General features: G+C 40.8%; 1 protein-coding gene across 3 annotated transcripts in view; it reads right to left on the reverse strand.

Annotated features, from left to right (window-relative positions):
* AOAH (acyloxyacyl hydrolase) overlaps window positions 1-17860 on the reverse strand; it is an 81741-nt gene that overhangs the window by 18963 nt on the left and 44918 nt on the right. For all 3 annotated transcript variants that reach the window (XM_064704896.1, XM_064704897.1, XM_064704895.1), the window contains exons 12-16: window positions 17109-17203; window positions 9887-9978; window positions 7846-7928; window positions 2427-2463; window positions 1313-1387 (exon numbers count right to left, since the gene is read on the reverse strand). In XM_064704896.1, coding sequence (XP_064560966.1) covers window positions 1313-1387; window positions 2427-2463; window positions 7846-7928; window positions 9887-9978; window positions 17109-17203 — 382 coding nt within the window. The remainder of the gene's footprint in view (window positions 1-1312; window positions 1388-2426; window positions 2464-7845; window positions 7929-9886; window positions 9979-17108; window positions 17204-17860) is intronic.

Consider the following 17860-nt stretch of genomic DNA (forward strand, 5'->3'; position numbering starts at 1 on the left):
AGAGCATGATAGCACTGCTTTTGAGGATTTGTGCATCTTTTCCCTAACAGGAGCAGGGTGCTGAGGGCAGGTTTGGCAGTTCTGGGCAGGGGTGCAGAGAGAGCACGAGCACCAGAGGGTGAAGGTTTCATGGGAGGTGATTTCTGTGTGCTGCCTGCATGTGGCTGGGTGAGGGTCATGCCAAGAAAGGACACAAAAGGTGCCCCTGTGGCCCCACTTCTGCCACAGCTGAGGGCTCCCAGGTTCTGCAGGGCTGTGGAAAGTCCTGCCTGGCTCTGGACATCCTCATCTGGAACACAACACCTGTCAAACAAACCTTCAACCCATGAACTGCCTGTTAAGCAGTTTTAGGACACCAAACCTTGGCCATTTTCATGGCCACATCTGACAGCCTGCATATAGCTCCCACTTTGTTATACAATCTGCAGGTGAGAACTTTCAAAACCTTTGGCAGGAAACTTAGCTGAGTGTGCAGCATTTGTTAAAGGGAGTGTTTTGAAAGTCTCTGTGTAAGAAAGATTGATTTCTCCCACGCACAAGAAAAGCTGAAGATTGACCATGGTGAAAATAATGTTGCACTAGCAACAGCACCAGGCCTCCTGCAAAACCAAAACTGCAGCATGGATGTGCTGTGCCCTGGCCTGGTTGCAAGGTGCTTTTTGCCTTCCCACTACCAGGAGAAAGGGAAGCATCCAGCCAGTGACCTCTTGGTGTCCGTGTGAGCACTGCTAATGGGTAATAACCAGAACTATTAGTTTTGAAAGCTTCAGTTCATGCTCCTGCAGAGTTTATGATGTGAATAAAGCCAGAAAGACAAAACACCTCATCAGGGGAGCACAACACAGAGTGCAGGAAGCAGAGGCAGGGTGAAAATGGACCTCGATAGGGGACTGTGTTGTTATTCCTCAGAAATGATGAACCAGGCATGCTCTCCCTCCTGCGAGGAGGTGGCACAATGGGTAAGATGGATATACATGCTTTTAAACACTTCCCCCTCCTCCTGTTGTTATTATTCATTTCCTCTGCTAAGTTAGAAATAATTACCTCAGACATACCATTAGTCATTTTATGACTGGCTTATAAAAGAAACAAAGAAATGCAAGCTCCAAATCAGGACTGGTAGGTGCCTGTGAAAAACACAGGTAAGGAAACAACAAGTATTTTCAGCAGAAAATTAAGAAAGAAGGAACAATAACAAAGAAAAAGGCCATAATGGACAAGCACAAATCAGTGAGACACAAATGTCCAGACAGTCAGCTGTACTCAAGTCAAATTTATGCTACTATAAGTGTTCATTTGGTTTACACCTTACCCATTGCAGACATCATTCCCAATTGTAGCATAGATAACTATGGCTGGGTTGTCCAACAGCTGGTTTCTGGCCAAGCTAAAAGATAAATATGGAACTATGTTATTGGGGAAATACACTCTGAGTGTCTGAATCACACACCATGCTTGTGTGAGATCATGTTTAGAAGTATCCCACTTGTATATGGCCAATACCCAAATGACTGTGCTCCTATGTTTGTGAGAGGCTTTTTTGTTTTGTTTTGGGGTTTTTTGAGAGGTTGGTTTTTTTTACTCTAATTTTATGTTTTAGTAAAGTGACTTCAATGCAGTTATATTCACTTCTCCCTTTCACTGCTCATGGACTTGTCTTTTTCACTGTTTTTCCTGCTGGCTTTCCATTTTCTTTGTGTTATTCAGAAGCCAAATCAAATAGTTTCACTTTGGGGCAAAGGCATGAATCAAGATGGGAATTTTTTAATCAGAGATGGGAGAGGAAGACTAGGTTTGGCTGACAACTAAATCTATGTGTAGAATTGAACTAAAGATCAAATCAGGATGTGGTTTGAATCTCAGTGCTAGAGGGCAAGAATTCATTACTTCTTTGTCAGGATGAGAGAAAAATAAATCCTTTAGGACACAAACTATATCAGAGTCAAGCAAACTAAATCAAACCCAGCTGACCCACAACCCACCCAAATTCATCTGAAAAGGAGAGTTTCAGCCTCTCACTACTCAGTAGCTACTCAGTTATATCCATATGGAAGTAACAGTGGGCCTGCCCATGTCTATCTACATTGCTACACATAGTTAAGGGGACCCAACACAGATTTATGGAAAGGCTTAGTTGCTCCCCTAAAATCACTGGAAATGCTCTACTGGCTTAACAGAGCCAAGTTCAAGGCCCTGGAGATGATGATATTCACTCTTAAACCCAGGTTTCTTCTGTTTATGAATGTTTATACTAGAGAAGAAAGAGCCAGCACTTCAGAGCACACTGGTCAAGGGAAGCTGTGCTTCTTAGAACATTCATGGATAAAATAATCCTCACAGTGCTTTGCTTGTTTCTGTCAAAGAGGTAGAACTCCATCAGTGCTCCTGTACCTCAAGTTAGCTCTTGAATCCCATTAGGCACGCACCTTTTTATTAAAGAGAGGAGGTTTCCTGAAGAACCACCTGATCACACATAGAGGGAACAAGAGAAATAGTACAACATTGTTATAGTGACAAAAAAAACCCTGATTGCAAAACCAAACTACATTGCATATTTCCAAGAATGTAGAAGCCCTAAAAGTAAAAATGGAGCAACAATTCCTCTCTGTAACCTTTTGAGGTGTTGGCACCAAGAAGTAAAGCTATATTGAGGGACCTGCTGCTTTCTTATCTGAATTGCACACTTCAGCCTGTAGAAAATCAAATACTTTTAAGTGCAGGGTTATTTGGATCTGGCTTTTAATCCAGATCTGGCAGCTTCTTCCCATCTGTTGAACATAGTAGTCTCCTGTAAACCAGCCAACCTGACTTGTCAACAGTCAATCTATTTTAACTTTCCCTATAAATTGCAAAGGGAACTGTTCTCACTCTTCTGAGAGAGTAAGTGTCTCACAGCTATACCACATTGGGACTGATTCAGGTCCTAAACATAGGCACCAAGTGCCATTTTTGACATCCCAGAGTTTCCAAGACACCTGCAGCAGGGCTGGGCAGATACATCACAAGATGCATGAGAGATTGTGCACTTCTGGATAGGCAGCTGGAGGTGGGAAAGATACCATAAAGCACCTCAAAGAGCTGTAGACACCAGTGTTTGGGTTCCTGCAGTGCTCTCCCCACAAGTGTCAGACTTTTTCTAAGTAGTATTAGGCCAGCTGCACTCCTCCCAAGATGAGTTCAAATTTAGCAATTCATCCAAAGAGTTGGATGAAAATCTTTCCTCCTTGAGCAAAGGAGCTGGCCACACCTAAACATCTGTGAGCATCTCTAACATTTAATTTATATTTTGAATGAGAAAAGCATTCCCATTTAGTAAAGCTTTTGTGCATTAAACTTATTAGCAGGTCTTTAAAGGCTATGCATATTCATCCCAACCATCTCCAGCACACAAATCAAACTCCATCACCTGCAGTATAAGAGGGATAGCAAACAAGGAGCCAAACCAGGCTCCTTTAGGCTTTGGTCAAGATGAGACTAGGTCTGTGATTGCAGGAAGCTCACCTCATAGCAAGGTACAGAAACATAAACTTCAGAGAAGCAGATCCTGCAGGTCATACTTGCTCTTATTTTTCAGTATTTTCACACTCTCCTCTTTTTTCGTTCCTTCTCCTGTTATATTATCCTCCTCCTATTCTCATCTCAATGCTTCCCTGATCTCTCTCTTCTCTTTTCTGCTTTGTGCTCCTGAAGCTTGCTTTGAGGAGTAAATCCTGCCCTCCCTGCAGCTCCTGAGGGGAAACTTGTGGACAGAACATCATTAAATCCCTGCTGGATTGGTATGGGGGAAGAGATCTGAGATATAAACCCCTAAGGTAGCAATAGTACACTTTGCATTTTAATAGTGGTGCCTTTGTTATTGTCACTCACAGTGTTGCCAACCGCATATATCAAGGAATCCTTTGTGTTTTAAATAATCCAGTTCTTCCAAGCTGAAAATGAATGTATCTATCTGCTGATTCTCTCCTGGGGGTTGCTGATCCATTCAAAGATCCTGCCCTTCTATTGAGAAGCTCTTTTCAGCAGGGTAAGAGCCCCACAAAAACCTCAGAAACTATGGCTTGGAACATAACTACCAAAAGTTGGGGTTTTTTCCTGTTTAACAGCCCTTCTTTCAGTTAGAGCTGAACACCCTCTGTTAAAGCCATTCTGTCACAAGGCTCCCTGGACTGTGGCTGTGGTTTCAGCATAAATAAGCTAGTGGGACCTCTAGAAATTAAAATGTGTTTACAAAAAAGCAATAAGCTGTTCTTGGGTATGTATTACCTCCACAAGCATAGGTAGTTATAAGAAGCTCAGTGGAAAGCATTAGCACAGTCACAAATCAAAATATCAAGAAAATGAATGGGTATTTTAGAAAGGAGTTTTTATGGGTAAATTGAGTCTTCAGGGAAGCTTTTGTGATACAGGATGAAATCTGTGATGAAAACATTTGAGAGAAATAAGGAGACGAAGCAGAACAGTTGCCCTTACACTGTTCAGTGGCCTGGAATCTACTCCTGGATCTTTCCTGCCTCTCTCTCTCTGTTGCTTTCTAAATATTCTCAGACTGCTGAAGGTTTTTTTTAGTTTTGGTTGAGAAATCAAGGTTGGATTTGCTTCCAGTTGTGAGGGAAGGGTCCATCACCTCCAGAGGATAATGGGATTTTTTAAGAAAGGGAAGGCAGAAATCCTGTTAGCACGGAGGCTGGGGAAGCCTTTCTCCATGGTGAAGATGCATGTCCTGATAAGAGCAGTGGGGGAATGTCCCTTTGTGCTGAGTCTGACACAGTGCTGGGGAGCTGGACAGGAACATTGTTCTTGGTGCCTGGCTTGGCTTGCCATCCCTGGGCTCTAGCTCTTGGCTGCATATCTCCCCCACCAGATCAGCATCCTTTCCTTGCACACATGTGGGGCTGTGAAGCATCATTTTCAGAGGAAGGTTTAGGTGTCCCCAGGTGGGGTTAGGTCAGGCTGTTCAGCTGTTTGCTTTATTGACACTGAGGGTAGCTTTTTAAATCCTCCCATTCTGGGAAACTATTACACCAAATGAGGCAATAAAAGTGAACCTTTACACTGTAGTGTCAGTGTGATGATTTAGAGAAGATATCCTGAGATTCTTCTCTTGCTGGTAATTTTTCCCTTTTTAAATTCACTTCTTAATTTTCTGCAGTCTTTTGCCGTGACACAGGCTCACCTCTTTTTATATCCTGCAGGTGTCTGTAGTGTAAGTGGAAAGGGGATATGTGGAGAGAAAAACGAATGATGAACACAGTGAGAGATTATAAAAAAATCTACAAGGGAATTGGGGAAAGGAAGCACATGAAATACCACTCCCATTAATGTAAAAAGAGCAGAACAAAATAATTAGGGTATCGGGCTGAGGTGAATTGGATATAAATGAGAAGAACCATTGGCTTAGTCATCCATGACCATCTAGTTTGGCCCTTTTTAAAACTCTGTCTCACCAGAAAGGCCACCTGGAGGACTGCAATGATGGGAGCCACTAATGCCCTGCAAGTTACAGGCAAGAAAGTCAGAAGAGCCTGGCTGATGGCACCAAAGACGTTGTAAAACACTTTCACAGCAGACTCCAAGCCTCAGGAGCACCATGTGTGCCACAGGAAGGAGCAAGGCATATGAGAGGCATTGCCAGTGTCATTGGTGCTGCCAGAATGCAATTTTTAAAGTGAAAATGCCCACCTGAGCCTGGAAGTGATCCCTGCATCATACTACCTGTCTGTGCAACCTCTTCTGCCTGGTAAGATCACAGACTCACAGAATCACAGAGTTTTTAGGGTTGAAAGCAACTTCTGGAGATCATCTGGTCCAACCTCCGTGCAAGGCAGGGTCACGTGGAGCAGGTGACACAGGCACACATCCAGGTGGGGTTGGAATGTCTCCAGAGAGGAAGACTCTACACCCTCCCTGGGCAGCCTGTTCAGTGCTCTGCCCCCCTCAGTGTAAAGGAGTTCCTCCTCATCTTGAGGTGAAACTTCTTGAATTTTATCTTATAGCCATTGCTCCTTATCCTGTTGCTGAGCACCACCAAAAGACTCCAGCACTGTACTCTTGGCACCTGCCTTAGAGATGTTTATATGCATCTGTTTGCTGGAGGTGGAGGGCTGGGGCAGATCCTTTCTGATCAAAATTTTTTTCAGGAAATTCCAACCATTTAATAAGTTTCTAAGTAGTTCTAGAGACAGCAGGGCTCCTCATTTGTAGCCAGCATGAATCATCTGCTGGAAAGGAAGAACATCCCATATAGCCAAATTATCTACCCGAGGAAAATAAATTTTCCCAAGCTTCTGCAGCCAGTTTTCTGAAGCATGAAAATTAATTAAATACAATAGAAACAAAAAGGCATAATCACAGCATAATCAAGTGTACTTTAAGCCTGCTGTTAGGGACATCAGCTAATCCACGACACAAAAGCTAACATCATAAAACTCAATTTATAAGACTACTGTCACTCATTCATACAACCCCTCTGACAACTCAGGATTTCTTGTTTGCCTTCATTCCTCTTGTTTAAGATTTTCACTCCTGATAGCTTTTTTTGAAAAAAAAATAATCCCCCCAAACAGAGGTAAGTTTAATGAAAACCCATGTTCTTGTACCAGAACTATCTTTCAGTTTAAACTATTCTTCCACCTCTGTTTATGCCTCAAAGGAAATCAAATTGGAAATACCTTTTAAGTAATGCTTTGATCAAATGTCAATGTATTGTATTATACCTTCAGAAGTGTCCATTGCCCTAATCCTCCCCAAAACATTTCCCTGTGTCTCCATCAAGGTCAGTCCTCCTTAGAGAAACAGGACCAAAGTCTGAGGTCTTATCAGGACTTGTATGAGGAAGGACTGTCTCCCTGTCTCTAGACAAAATGCATGCCTGATGCATCTTGAAGCCTTACTCTATTTCCTCTTCTACCTTGCACACTTGATGGTTTCTTGAAATTTCTCTTTGCACCCCAATGGCCACCTCTGGCTGATGGGCCACTAGTTTACAGAGAAGTCTCATCTTTACTTCTTTCATCCACGTTTTGTACAATTTTATAGCATGTATTTCCTGCAAGTCCTGCCCCTGCTGTTCCCAGGCTCATGTAAATTATTCCTGTGTAAGGATGTGCCCCACTCCAGGATGGTTAATTTAGCATCATTCACAGAAGCCATCAAACATGGGCCTTGGTCTTTGCCCTAAGGTCACCACTCCAAATGTTAAGCAGCATTAGCCTCAGGAGAGATGCAGAAGGGACACGGCTTCACTCTCAAATCCACTGCTCTTCCCTGCTTAGCTGCTTCTCTACCCACTTCTTATTTCTTGTAGTAATCTTCCTCTTCTTCACTGCACACTGGGGTACCATGCAAGACACTTTCCTTAATTCTAGGTAGATCAGGTCTGCTGCGTATTTATATATGTAATATATAAATATGTACATTACATATTTATATATGTAATGTGCATATAAATGTTATATATATATATGTATATATGTTACATATATTTGTATATATATGTGTGTGTTTTTAAATAGAAAGATGATGCACGCCAGACCCACAAAATAAATTAATCAAAACCCAACAGTGGTAAGTTTTGTTTATGTCTTTGATTACTTATTAAAAATCTGTTCTGAGAGCACATTAGGATGCCAGCCCCACTGGGTTAAATAAGTGCTGAGTTAAGTAGGTGCTGTTCTTTATTTTTCCATAAGAAATGCATGCAACTAAGAAGGGGCTTCCCTTTGTTCCTGACAGATGTTCATTAATGCAGCATCAATTATCAGCACTGGCAATTTCAATAATAATAATAATAATAATAATAATAATAATAATAATAATAATAATAAAAGTGTAAAGATGTTACCATACCATTTTGGGAAATGTTCTGCAAGTCTCTGTGATTGCAGCGATTTCTCTTGCGTAAACGTAGATACAGAGAGTCTGTCCACCCTCTGAAATAAATTGAGAAAATGCAAACTGCTAAAGTCATATGATAATGATGAAAACACAGCTGATATTAAAAATGAAGTGTGTTCTTGTCTCTGAAAAACTCAGTACCCCAGTTATGTATATGCTTCTATTTCACCATCTCTCTCTTTTTGTGGCCATAAATCTTTTTAATCTTGAACAGGGTGGCTTAAATAAAGCAAAGATACCTGCTCAGAAACTGTAAACTGATGAAGAGTTTCTCTGACATTGTTACATCCAGGAACAATGCTTTTATCCTGGTCTTTCAGATAAGGCATTTAAAAACCTTTTTTTTATACATCATTTATCAAAACAATTCTGTTGGTTGTTCACAAATTGACTTTTCAATTGGTTGTTATGGAACAGTAAGTAAAAGAGAAGAAATATTGGCAGGACAATCATTTCCCAACATCATAAATCTTGGACAGATTAATCTGAAAACAGGTTACGCTTGGCTGTTATAAGTTTTCTCCTTTATTTTGCACGGTGGAGGAAAAAAAAAACCAAAACAAATGAAAAGGATAACAGCCCAGAGGGTGATGAAAAGATCAAGCTCCCAGCTATGAGTACACAGTCATTTCAATCTGGGCTGCAGCTGTTTGTTTATTTGTTGGTTTTTTTTTATCTTTCAGGAGTGGAAGAGATTAAAAACTGAACTCTGGACCAAGGCTATCATTGACAACTTCAGGGGCAGTTCTTAGCTCTGATCACTTGTGAGCTTCAGATTCTTTGGAGCACGGACAAGTAGTGTGTACTGAGAGGCTGGTCATTGTAACAGATTTTTAAACATCAGTTTTGCCATGGCTCTGATAGAGAAGGTTGCACAGACCTTTCCTGTTGGCTTGTCAAGTAGTAAACTGTCTTAAAGCAGATACTGTGTGAATGCAGCTGAGCCTGAGAGCCTGGATTTTGCACAGGGAGGAAAAAAGGAAACAAAAAGTGCAAGGATATGGTGCCACAGATATTTTTCCGGGGAAAAAAAATGTTATTCTGCCAACTTTTAAATTCTGCTGGTAGAAAGCCTCTTCAGGCTTGACCCATGCTTGGTTTGGCATTCAGCTGTATTCCTGACTTATCCTAGACATAAAAAATAAAAATTATCTGAAACTTAGGTCACACCAGGCACTGGGTAATGATTGTATCCTACAGCTCTTCCAGTATTCAAAGGCCTTTTAATGCTGGCCAGAGAGATGATTAATAAAAAATTTGGGGTTTTTTTTTTTTTTTTTTTTTTTTTTTAATTAATCACAGTTACAACTGCAGGCATTTCAAGGTGTTTTGTGTTTTGGACTTTATTTTCCTTCCCTTCTGGCAGGGAGTTTATTTTTTTCCATCTATGCCTGCAACCTTCCCCATCCAAATGAGCCAAACTAACACAGCAAATTAGGTCACAGACTCTTTCAAATTCTCCTTTTGCTATTTCCCTCTAAATGTGTTAAAAAAAACAACAACAAAAAAAAAAACATGTGGGAAGAGGAGAAGAAAGATTTCCTCCCAGTAGGGAACACTATGAAATAACCATGGGGATACCCTTTATTCCACTATTTTCATCAGCAAAAAGGAAACATGAGGAAAAGAGGAAGATTAAAAAAAAATAAGAAAAGAGAAAGGCTGATTTTTGTTACTTTCAGTAATGCTTTCCTTCCCATGAATTTTGTAAAAAAATAGTTTCTCTTTTATTTCTTTGGGGTTTTTCTCCTTCTAAATTACAGTTTGACTGATTTTAAAACCTACCCTGAATTTCAGGAAGACTTGCTTATATGTATTTAAAATATCTTTTAAAACCCAAGATCCAGGGTTGATCTTGGTTTTAGAAAGAGCAGATGCAGAGCTGAATAGTATTTTTCTCTTTCTGTTCAAGCAGTTTTGGTTTTTTTTCTTTGCTGTGCTCTGAGAGACCTAGGGACTTGCTATGGCTTGGCCACCCTGTCTGTTTGCTTACCCGATGGTGGAATTGAGAAATCCAGTGATCTCTGAGAACTGGGGCCAGTCAAACTCATCACTGAAAGCCATGGGGAGATTAGCAAATGATTTCTGAAAGAGAAATTTTAAAATCAACCTGGTTTCACCCTCACAGACATAAAATCCTCTTAGCAAATTTGAACAGTTCTTAGCCAGAGCATTAGCCAGACAACAGCAATTTTAACTGCCATAGTAGTGGCAACTATGCATGCATATTCTTAAAAAGTTGGCTTTTGTAAGACAGGCGTAAGAGGAGAAGGAGGAAGGAAAAACAGGGAAGATATTTGAATTGCAGCTCTTGGTGCCCTTTTTTCCTGAAAGAGTCCAAAACTCCTCCTGAAAGAGTCCAAAACTCCTCCTTATGTGAGCAGGTACTGCAGGTGCAGACCCCCAAGGCAGCAGCTGATTGCTCCAGCATCCATCCTGCCCAAAGGTGTGGCAGCCTTGGGCACAGCAAGAGATGGCAGTGTGATGTCCCCAGAGAATATGGCAAAGGCATAATGTCAAATTCTCTCAAAGCTTCCCTGCCCTCTACAGCAGGATGAGGTGAGAACAGCCAATCCCCTGAAAACCTCTGCCTGGTCCTCACTAAATTTTGGGGATGGCACTAAAGCAACAGGGTCAGAAAGGCCTCTGAGCATGGCAAGGAAAAGGGAGAAAAGCACATCATCTGGCATATTCTTCCTGTGCAAACACATGCATCCTTTACCCTTCTCTGTTTTGCTGATATTGGTCCCTAATGCTTTTTTACAGTGACTGCCCCTGTGAAAGCCTCTCCACAGATGCAAGCCATACTGCACATTCAAAACACAGTGCCCAGTTCTTTCCCACTTTGTTTTCTGAAAGTCCCAAAATTCATGGAAGGTTAGGAAAATAGCCTTGATAAATTGTGCCACCTCAGAAGGACAGAACATGGAGTAAATTTCCAGCTTCTCCTGGTCTGGGGTATGCTTGCAAAGACAAATGTATATATCCAGTGTGCTCATAAAGAGGAAAACTGCTGATGAAAAAGGTAATAACCAAAAGAAGGTCAAAACATAAAATCAGAGAACCTACAGGCTGGTTTAATCCATATAATTTATTAGCTTCATTTTCTCTTCAAGCAATTGCGGGGTTTCCTTAAGACCTCACTGCTATAAACAACAAGCAGGTGGATAATTCTTTATCCAGGAGGGTGAGAGTAACTGAAGAGCTAGAAAACAGCTAAATCTTGTGCTCCCCACCAAGTTCTAATTCCAAGAAAATTATTGTTTAGGTGAATGGGAGCTATACTTGAGGCTATGGCTTGAGTATGTGTCTAAGGGTTTTGACTGTAAGAGGATGGAGAGAGATGCAGGGAAAAGGGAGGAAAGGCAATTCAAGGGGGGATTGTGGGGGACAGGAAATCCTGAAGTCACTGCTCTGAGCAGTCTAATGCACAGCAGATGCCACTTTAAAGCATGTAACAGCACATTTGACCCACTTACAGCACATCTGCATTAGCTACCAAGGTGAAAATGGGCCTGTCTTAATTATCCTTCAGTTTGTTCTTTCTTTCTCACACACGTGTCCTTGTGTGTATGTGTACATACATATAAAATAAAAAACATTCATTTTTTTAGGGCTGCAGGGAAACTTCAAATTTGCTTTCTTCAAATCTGTTAGTTTTGTGTGCAAACAAAAAGTACTTAATCCAAGGGCACAGCTATGAGCAGAAGCAGAGGGATACAGCATAGCTTGGCCTTCTGCAATATTTTCCTCCTCACAGGTTAGCATTAGAGGTGAGAGAAACAGTCACTAGGACAGAAAAAACCCTTCAGATGTGATCTCTTATACATGCCACATATATTAGAGTATAAGAGAGATAAAAATTATTTAATACTTTTTAAACAAATAGTTTTATGAACAATTCTCTCATTATTTACCATTGGCACTCCAAAACAATATATTCATTGGACAAGTCCCAGTAATTTCTAACTGTTTGGTTTTTTTCCCCCTGCAAACTTGGCTTAAATATGAATTTGCCAGAGCCTAATTGAGTTGCAAATTGATTTGAAGAGGAACGTTTGAGCCCAAAATTACAGTTGCATTTGAAAACTGGATAAGCATTTAGCATTGACACTATTCCAACAAAGCACTTAAGGGCCAGACTTTTGAAGATATTTCAGGTCCAAAGGGTGAAGATGAGTAGTTAATGGAAAATTCAGAAGAATGCTGAACCTTAAACTCTGCATTGATGTAGTTTGGAAAGTACAGCCTAACAGACTGTGTTGCTTAGTCTCAGATGCAAATGTGTCCCACTCTAGAGGTGCAACTGTGTTGACTTTTAGCATAAAACTCTCTTGAGCACAGCCTTGTTTAAATACCATTCTCTAGACTATTCTGGCTGAGAAACCAACTTCAGCCCACGTGCCAGATTTTAGCAGAGAATCAGTAGAAAATTATTCCAGCCTAGCTTCAAATGCCATATTTCAGCATCAAATGCTTTAGATGGGTCTCATTCCAGTGAACATCCTCCTCTCCTAGATGTGTCCTGTCTTGGAGCATGGGGCAGCCAGAGCCATGGCTGATGCTGAATGCACACATGCCAAGCTATGCTTAAATGGAAGAAAGTTCAGGGTTGCTGTAGCAAGAGATTTTCAGAATCAGAATACAAAAGGGCACTGGAAACTTCACACTCATACAAGCCTTTCCATCCTGAAAATCTTAAAATCATTGAGGTATACCTTAATTTGAAGGAAAATTGAATGTTTCTTTTTATAATGATTTTAATGCTTTTCAAATACTGGTGAGAGTATTAAGTATCACAGACAACTTTATTATTCTAAGAATACAAATAAGAAAACCTTAAGCTCTTGAGAAAAGCACAGCCTATCTTTTTAAAAAGCAAAAATTGCATTTCTGCTCTGTAAAGCTTCAAGGGACAGAGGTTTGAAATTAGCAAAATTATTACCTTATTTCCCACAAAATGAAATGTCTTAGTCATGACAATACAAGCTTGGAGAAACCTGCCTGCATTTCTCTGGATCTAGAGGAATGCTAGATAATGTTTTTAAAAAGAATTGCAAACATCAAACTCCTGGGTTTTTTTGTACTGGTTCGAAAAAAGAGAAGTCAGTGGGAAAAGTGTTTGGAACATCGTGAATCCACATTTAAAGAAATGATGAATTCTGCTAATAGGAAATAAATAATATCAAACAGTTACTTTAAGGATATCTGAGAACCCCTTGAGTTTGTGGGCAACTAGGTATCTACTGGACTATGGATAATGTAGGATTTATTTTTATCTTTATTCAGCAACAAAATAGTGATCCAACAGTTTTAAATTGCATCTTTCCAGAAAGGGTATTATTTCCATCACATTTATAAATATAGAGCTTTTACCTCAAAATAAAAATGTCTCTAAAATGAGATATGAAGGTTGCTTCTATTCCAGACATACAACAGAAAAATGCTGTAATTAGTAGCTATTTGGAAGTCAATAGTAAGCAGATGGACAGAGCAGCAGGAGCACAATATCCATCACTAGACATACTAGTGTTTTCAACATGAGCTTTCTGCAAAAAAACATCTACCTCTAAAAATCCCTAGTACTTCTGCTTTCCTAGGCCTTATAAAGTGCACGTCTACTGCGTTACACTTCACTTTTAGCATCCAGATTTTCAGGTTAAAGGGTTGAACATTCAGCTCAATTCTTGCTGAAACTCTTCAAAGAAAAATCTGGCAAACCCAAGAAAGCCAAAATAAAGTTGACTTGACCCCTTCTTAGAGACGTATAATTCTCTTTGTGTAAGACACCTGGGACTTCCCCAATATAGGGAAGAGTGGTGGTTTTTTAGTTGTTTTCTTTCTTTGATTTTTTGTTTCAACTGAAGAAATAGCATGTCCAAGCTGCAGTTTTCAAAGATGCTTCCACCTCATAATGGGTGTTTCCCACACCAAGTAATGCCTCCATGTGCTCCTTCTGGGAAGAACCTACTCTGAGAGGGATGCTAACTGTTTATGTGACTGGCTCCCAGCTAAAGCTTTGGAAATAGCACTGGAAAACAAGAGTGCCCCCTCTGATATCTAGCATGCCAGAGGACTTGATGTGGGAAAAGTGAATGATGCAACTTGATGCATCCTGTACAAAATGAGACATATAACAGCAGCATGTCCCCCTGCATCACCCCAGATTACACTGGGGGTTATGACCCTTACAGGGCAAAGCTAAGAGGGCAGTAAATTCCTAATTAGACCAGGAAATCCAAAATCCAATCTATGGCATCTTCCCAGCAATGCTCTTCAAGTCAATGGCATGGACATACGAATTCCAAAGCTATTCAGCCCAAATCTTATCTTGTCACCCCTGTGCTGAATATCCAGCTACCCAGACAACTTCCTGAGTGAATTTCTCATTCATACTCTCTTTTCTTTCCGTACTCATCATAGGATCTCCTTTGCAAGGTAGACTATGCAAAGCAAAATTAGGGAAAACAACCATTCTGCAGAGCCTTTTAATGAAATACTCAGCATCTCTCCTAAAAAATTATTTCCTCACCTAATTAGCTTTAAAACTGGAATTAACAGCTGCCACTGATGTGGTGCGGATTAGCAGATGGGCCCACAGCATTGATACCAAGTGTAAATTTTACTTTACACCTGTAGATGTAAACACTTGTAAATGTAAACACACAAAAGGATAAATATAAATAAGAAATATGTGAAATATAGAAAGCATATAAAATGAATATGAACAAATATAGAAAAATATTAAAGTAATAAAATAATTCTCAGAATAAATCTAAATTAACCGGCACAAAACTTTTTTTTGTACCCATGATAAAAAATCTGCACAGGGCAGGGGCGTGGAAGTGCTATTTGAAATTCCATGTAGAGGTTTGAGGTTCTAGTGAAATGAAAATTAAAGCTTTGAACATGCTCTAGTATTGAGTGTGGATAAAACCATTTGACAAACTAATATTTTTATGTGCCTTATCAAAGAAATTTTGGCAGAATCAAAGCCAACTGTCTTGAGTTAGACGGCACAAAGGAACAGCAGGTACACAAAGATGATGCCTTTTCCTCTCTTCTCCAAGGCCTAACTTCAAATTCTTGCTGTGGTCCCAGATTAAAGATGTTTCCTGCAAGATTAGGACACAGACTCTCTGCACTCTCTCTGGTCACAAAACCATCTCTGGATGGGCTTCAAAATTCTCCTTGCGGGAAGCCTCACACTGAAAAATCATTGAAGCCAGTTAATTTGTTAACTAAGCCTAGAGATGAAGAATATTTTCCAGTGGCTTTTAATACAACAAAAGAGACAGCAATATTGCACCTTCACAACCCCAAGGCAGTTAAATTGCTGCTGTTGACATCCTCCAGTGAGAAAGCAAGACACAAAGGACAAGGAAAAGGAAGAGGCAGTGATAAAGTCAGAATTAGTTCAGAAATGGTATTGCTAGTGCTTTTGTGCTCAGGTGACAGCTTCTGCACTCATGGTGAGCTCCAAATTAAATAACCTTTTACTTTTGCAAGAGTTTAATCACAAACACTAGTTTTCATACAACTGAGATCTCTGTATGTATGCATTAATATTTAACTGATTTATTTTTGCCATTTGGTTGGTAGGAAAGCTTGGAAATAGTCCTAGAAAAAAACATGTTGTTTCCTATCCCAAACCTTACATATATTTTTTGGGCCTTACACAGAGTGCACTAATTCCCTCCCCATGCAAACTGCTCTGCACTGATCAGACAGTAACAAAGAGCCTCCAAAACTCACTTTTGTAATCTGCACTCCAGCTCCCAACCTTGAATCTTGTGCCTTGGCATTATATTAGCAGACCTTGACCCATCCAGCTGGTGGATCAGCAAGCTTCAAGCAAGAGAAATTCTTTCTAAATCTTCATTACAATGATAATAAAATGCTGACATAGTCTAAAACTGTTCTTGCCGACATGACTTTACTACCAGCCTTACTGTCAGAATCATCCTTGCCATCAGTATTATGATCATCTTTATTAGATGAGATAATCTCAATTATCATTAGTGGTAATTTATTATGTTCCTCATCAGCTCTGTCATCAGTGTCATTCGTGTAATTGTTGTTCATAAGCATTTAACAAAGAAAAACAATGGCTAATCTGCAACATTTAAATCAGCTCTAGGAGCAAAAGTGGGAAAAAACCCATGAAACTCTCAGGCCTCCCACAGCACAATAACTACTAAGTCTGGGAAAAGAATTGTTCTCCAGGAAATGTCTGTAATCTTATTCTACAGCCACCAGTGGATGTGTAGAAGGTTTTCATCAGGAAGGGTGGGCATGATGATCTATCTGCTATCCCCTGTGCAACAGACTCTTGGGCAGAGAAGGACAAGGTACAGTCCTCCCTGGCTAGAGACTGATAGGATAGGAAACAACAGTGAAGGTCAGGAACATACCTGCACATTTATCTCCACCCCATAATTACAGTTTGCTGGAATGATCTTTTCCTCTCAATTATTTCATTACATGCCAGTGAACTGCAACAGGCTCAGTATAGTTCACAGTCAGGTGCATTTTGTTTTCGAAAATAGGAAATGCTGGGATAACCACCCAAGGATAGACATCAGTGTGACAGGGATATTTTATGGTCACAGGAACTCTTCCCTTAAGGACAAATCTATTATAAATACTTGGATGACCCTCAAACACCTGCGAATGCATTTGTTCAACAATCCTCAAAACCAGAACACTGGAGTTATGAGACCTATTTCACATATGCCACAGGATGAGGGAAAACAATCCAGGGCACGTCATTTCAAAGCCAGATTCCTAAAGCAGAAATTCCCCGGCTGTCAGCAGGGTCACTTCTGCAAACACCCTCTCAGCAAGGAGCCATCCCAAGCGGGCTGCTAATGGCAGGTCTGATCCCACAGACAGCACAGGTCTCCTTGAGCTGCAGGCACGTGCGTGGAAAGCCAGATGTCCTGGTTTGTGTGTCTGGCACAGCACCGGGACACTGCAGCCAAACTCTTCCCTGACCCAATTGCACAGATGCCGGAGGAGCGGCAGCAGCACAGGGCTGTGCTTTTTTATCTTCACAGGAGCAGATGCCAGAGGGGACCGATACACGTGAGACCATAACTACAAATTCCAGTGCAGTGAAGCATTTTGCACTTGTTTCCCCTTGGCAACCTGCAGCACAGCAGAGAGAGCAAATGGCAATCAGTGGTTTTGGCAAGCTGAACGTGGTTCCTCACCGCTGACATCTGCGTGACGGTCATCCACTCGGGAGGGATGTGGAAGTGAGCGCCGGCCGAGTCCCCCAGGAGCACGACCCCTCTGGAGTCTGCACCTGATGGATGCATTTTGTTAGTCACATGGGCAGAAAGGGCAAGCTGAAACCCAGCTCTGAGAGTGCTTAAAGAGGAGCAGCAGTAGCAGCTGATGGAGTCAAAGGGTGACTGGCTACACCACCCTTCACGTGGCTTAAATGTTCAGACACTGCAATAGGATTTCACTCCATCTGCAGCAGAAACCATCTAACAGGCATTTGCCAACAACCCTAGAGAAACAACTGGAGACTGGGCATGAAAAACAGGGGGAGGTCTTGCTAATCAGAAAAGAATCCTGGCTGTATTTAAATTGTGTGTTATTTCAGCAGAGGTTCTGCTGTGCAGACAGTGTTTATTTTTGCTATCCATAGATTATGCATTAAAAAGTACTTAAACATTTAGGGAAATCGGATTACTCAGAAAATTGCTCAAAGCTCCTTATAACAGAACTGGGTGGCGGATGTGCTACTCATACGAGTATTTCTGCTAGAACAATCTGTCTGGTTTATAATTAATGTCACTTAACATTTGTAGATTAGCCTTTCATCTAAAAATGTTGAGGAGTCTTGCCAGGCAACGGTTCATCCCCAGGATACTGATTTCAGTGTGAGGTGAGGTGAGTGGCAACTGCAGTTACTGCTAGTTTGTGAGGCTTTTATTTGTGCAGTGTGGGCACA

The sequence above is a fragment of the Zonotrichia leucophrys genome, chromosome 2 (genome assembly GCF_028769735.1).
Source record: "Zonotrichia leucophrys gambelii isolate GWCS_2022_RI chromosome 2, RI_Zleu_2.0, whole genome shotgun sequence".
NCBI classification, from domain to species: Eukaryota; Metazoa; Chordata; class Aves; order Passeriformes; family Passerellidae; genus Zonotrichia; species Zonotrichia leucophrys.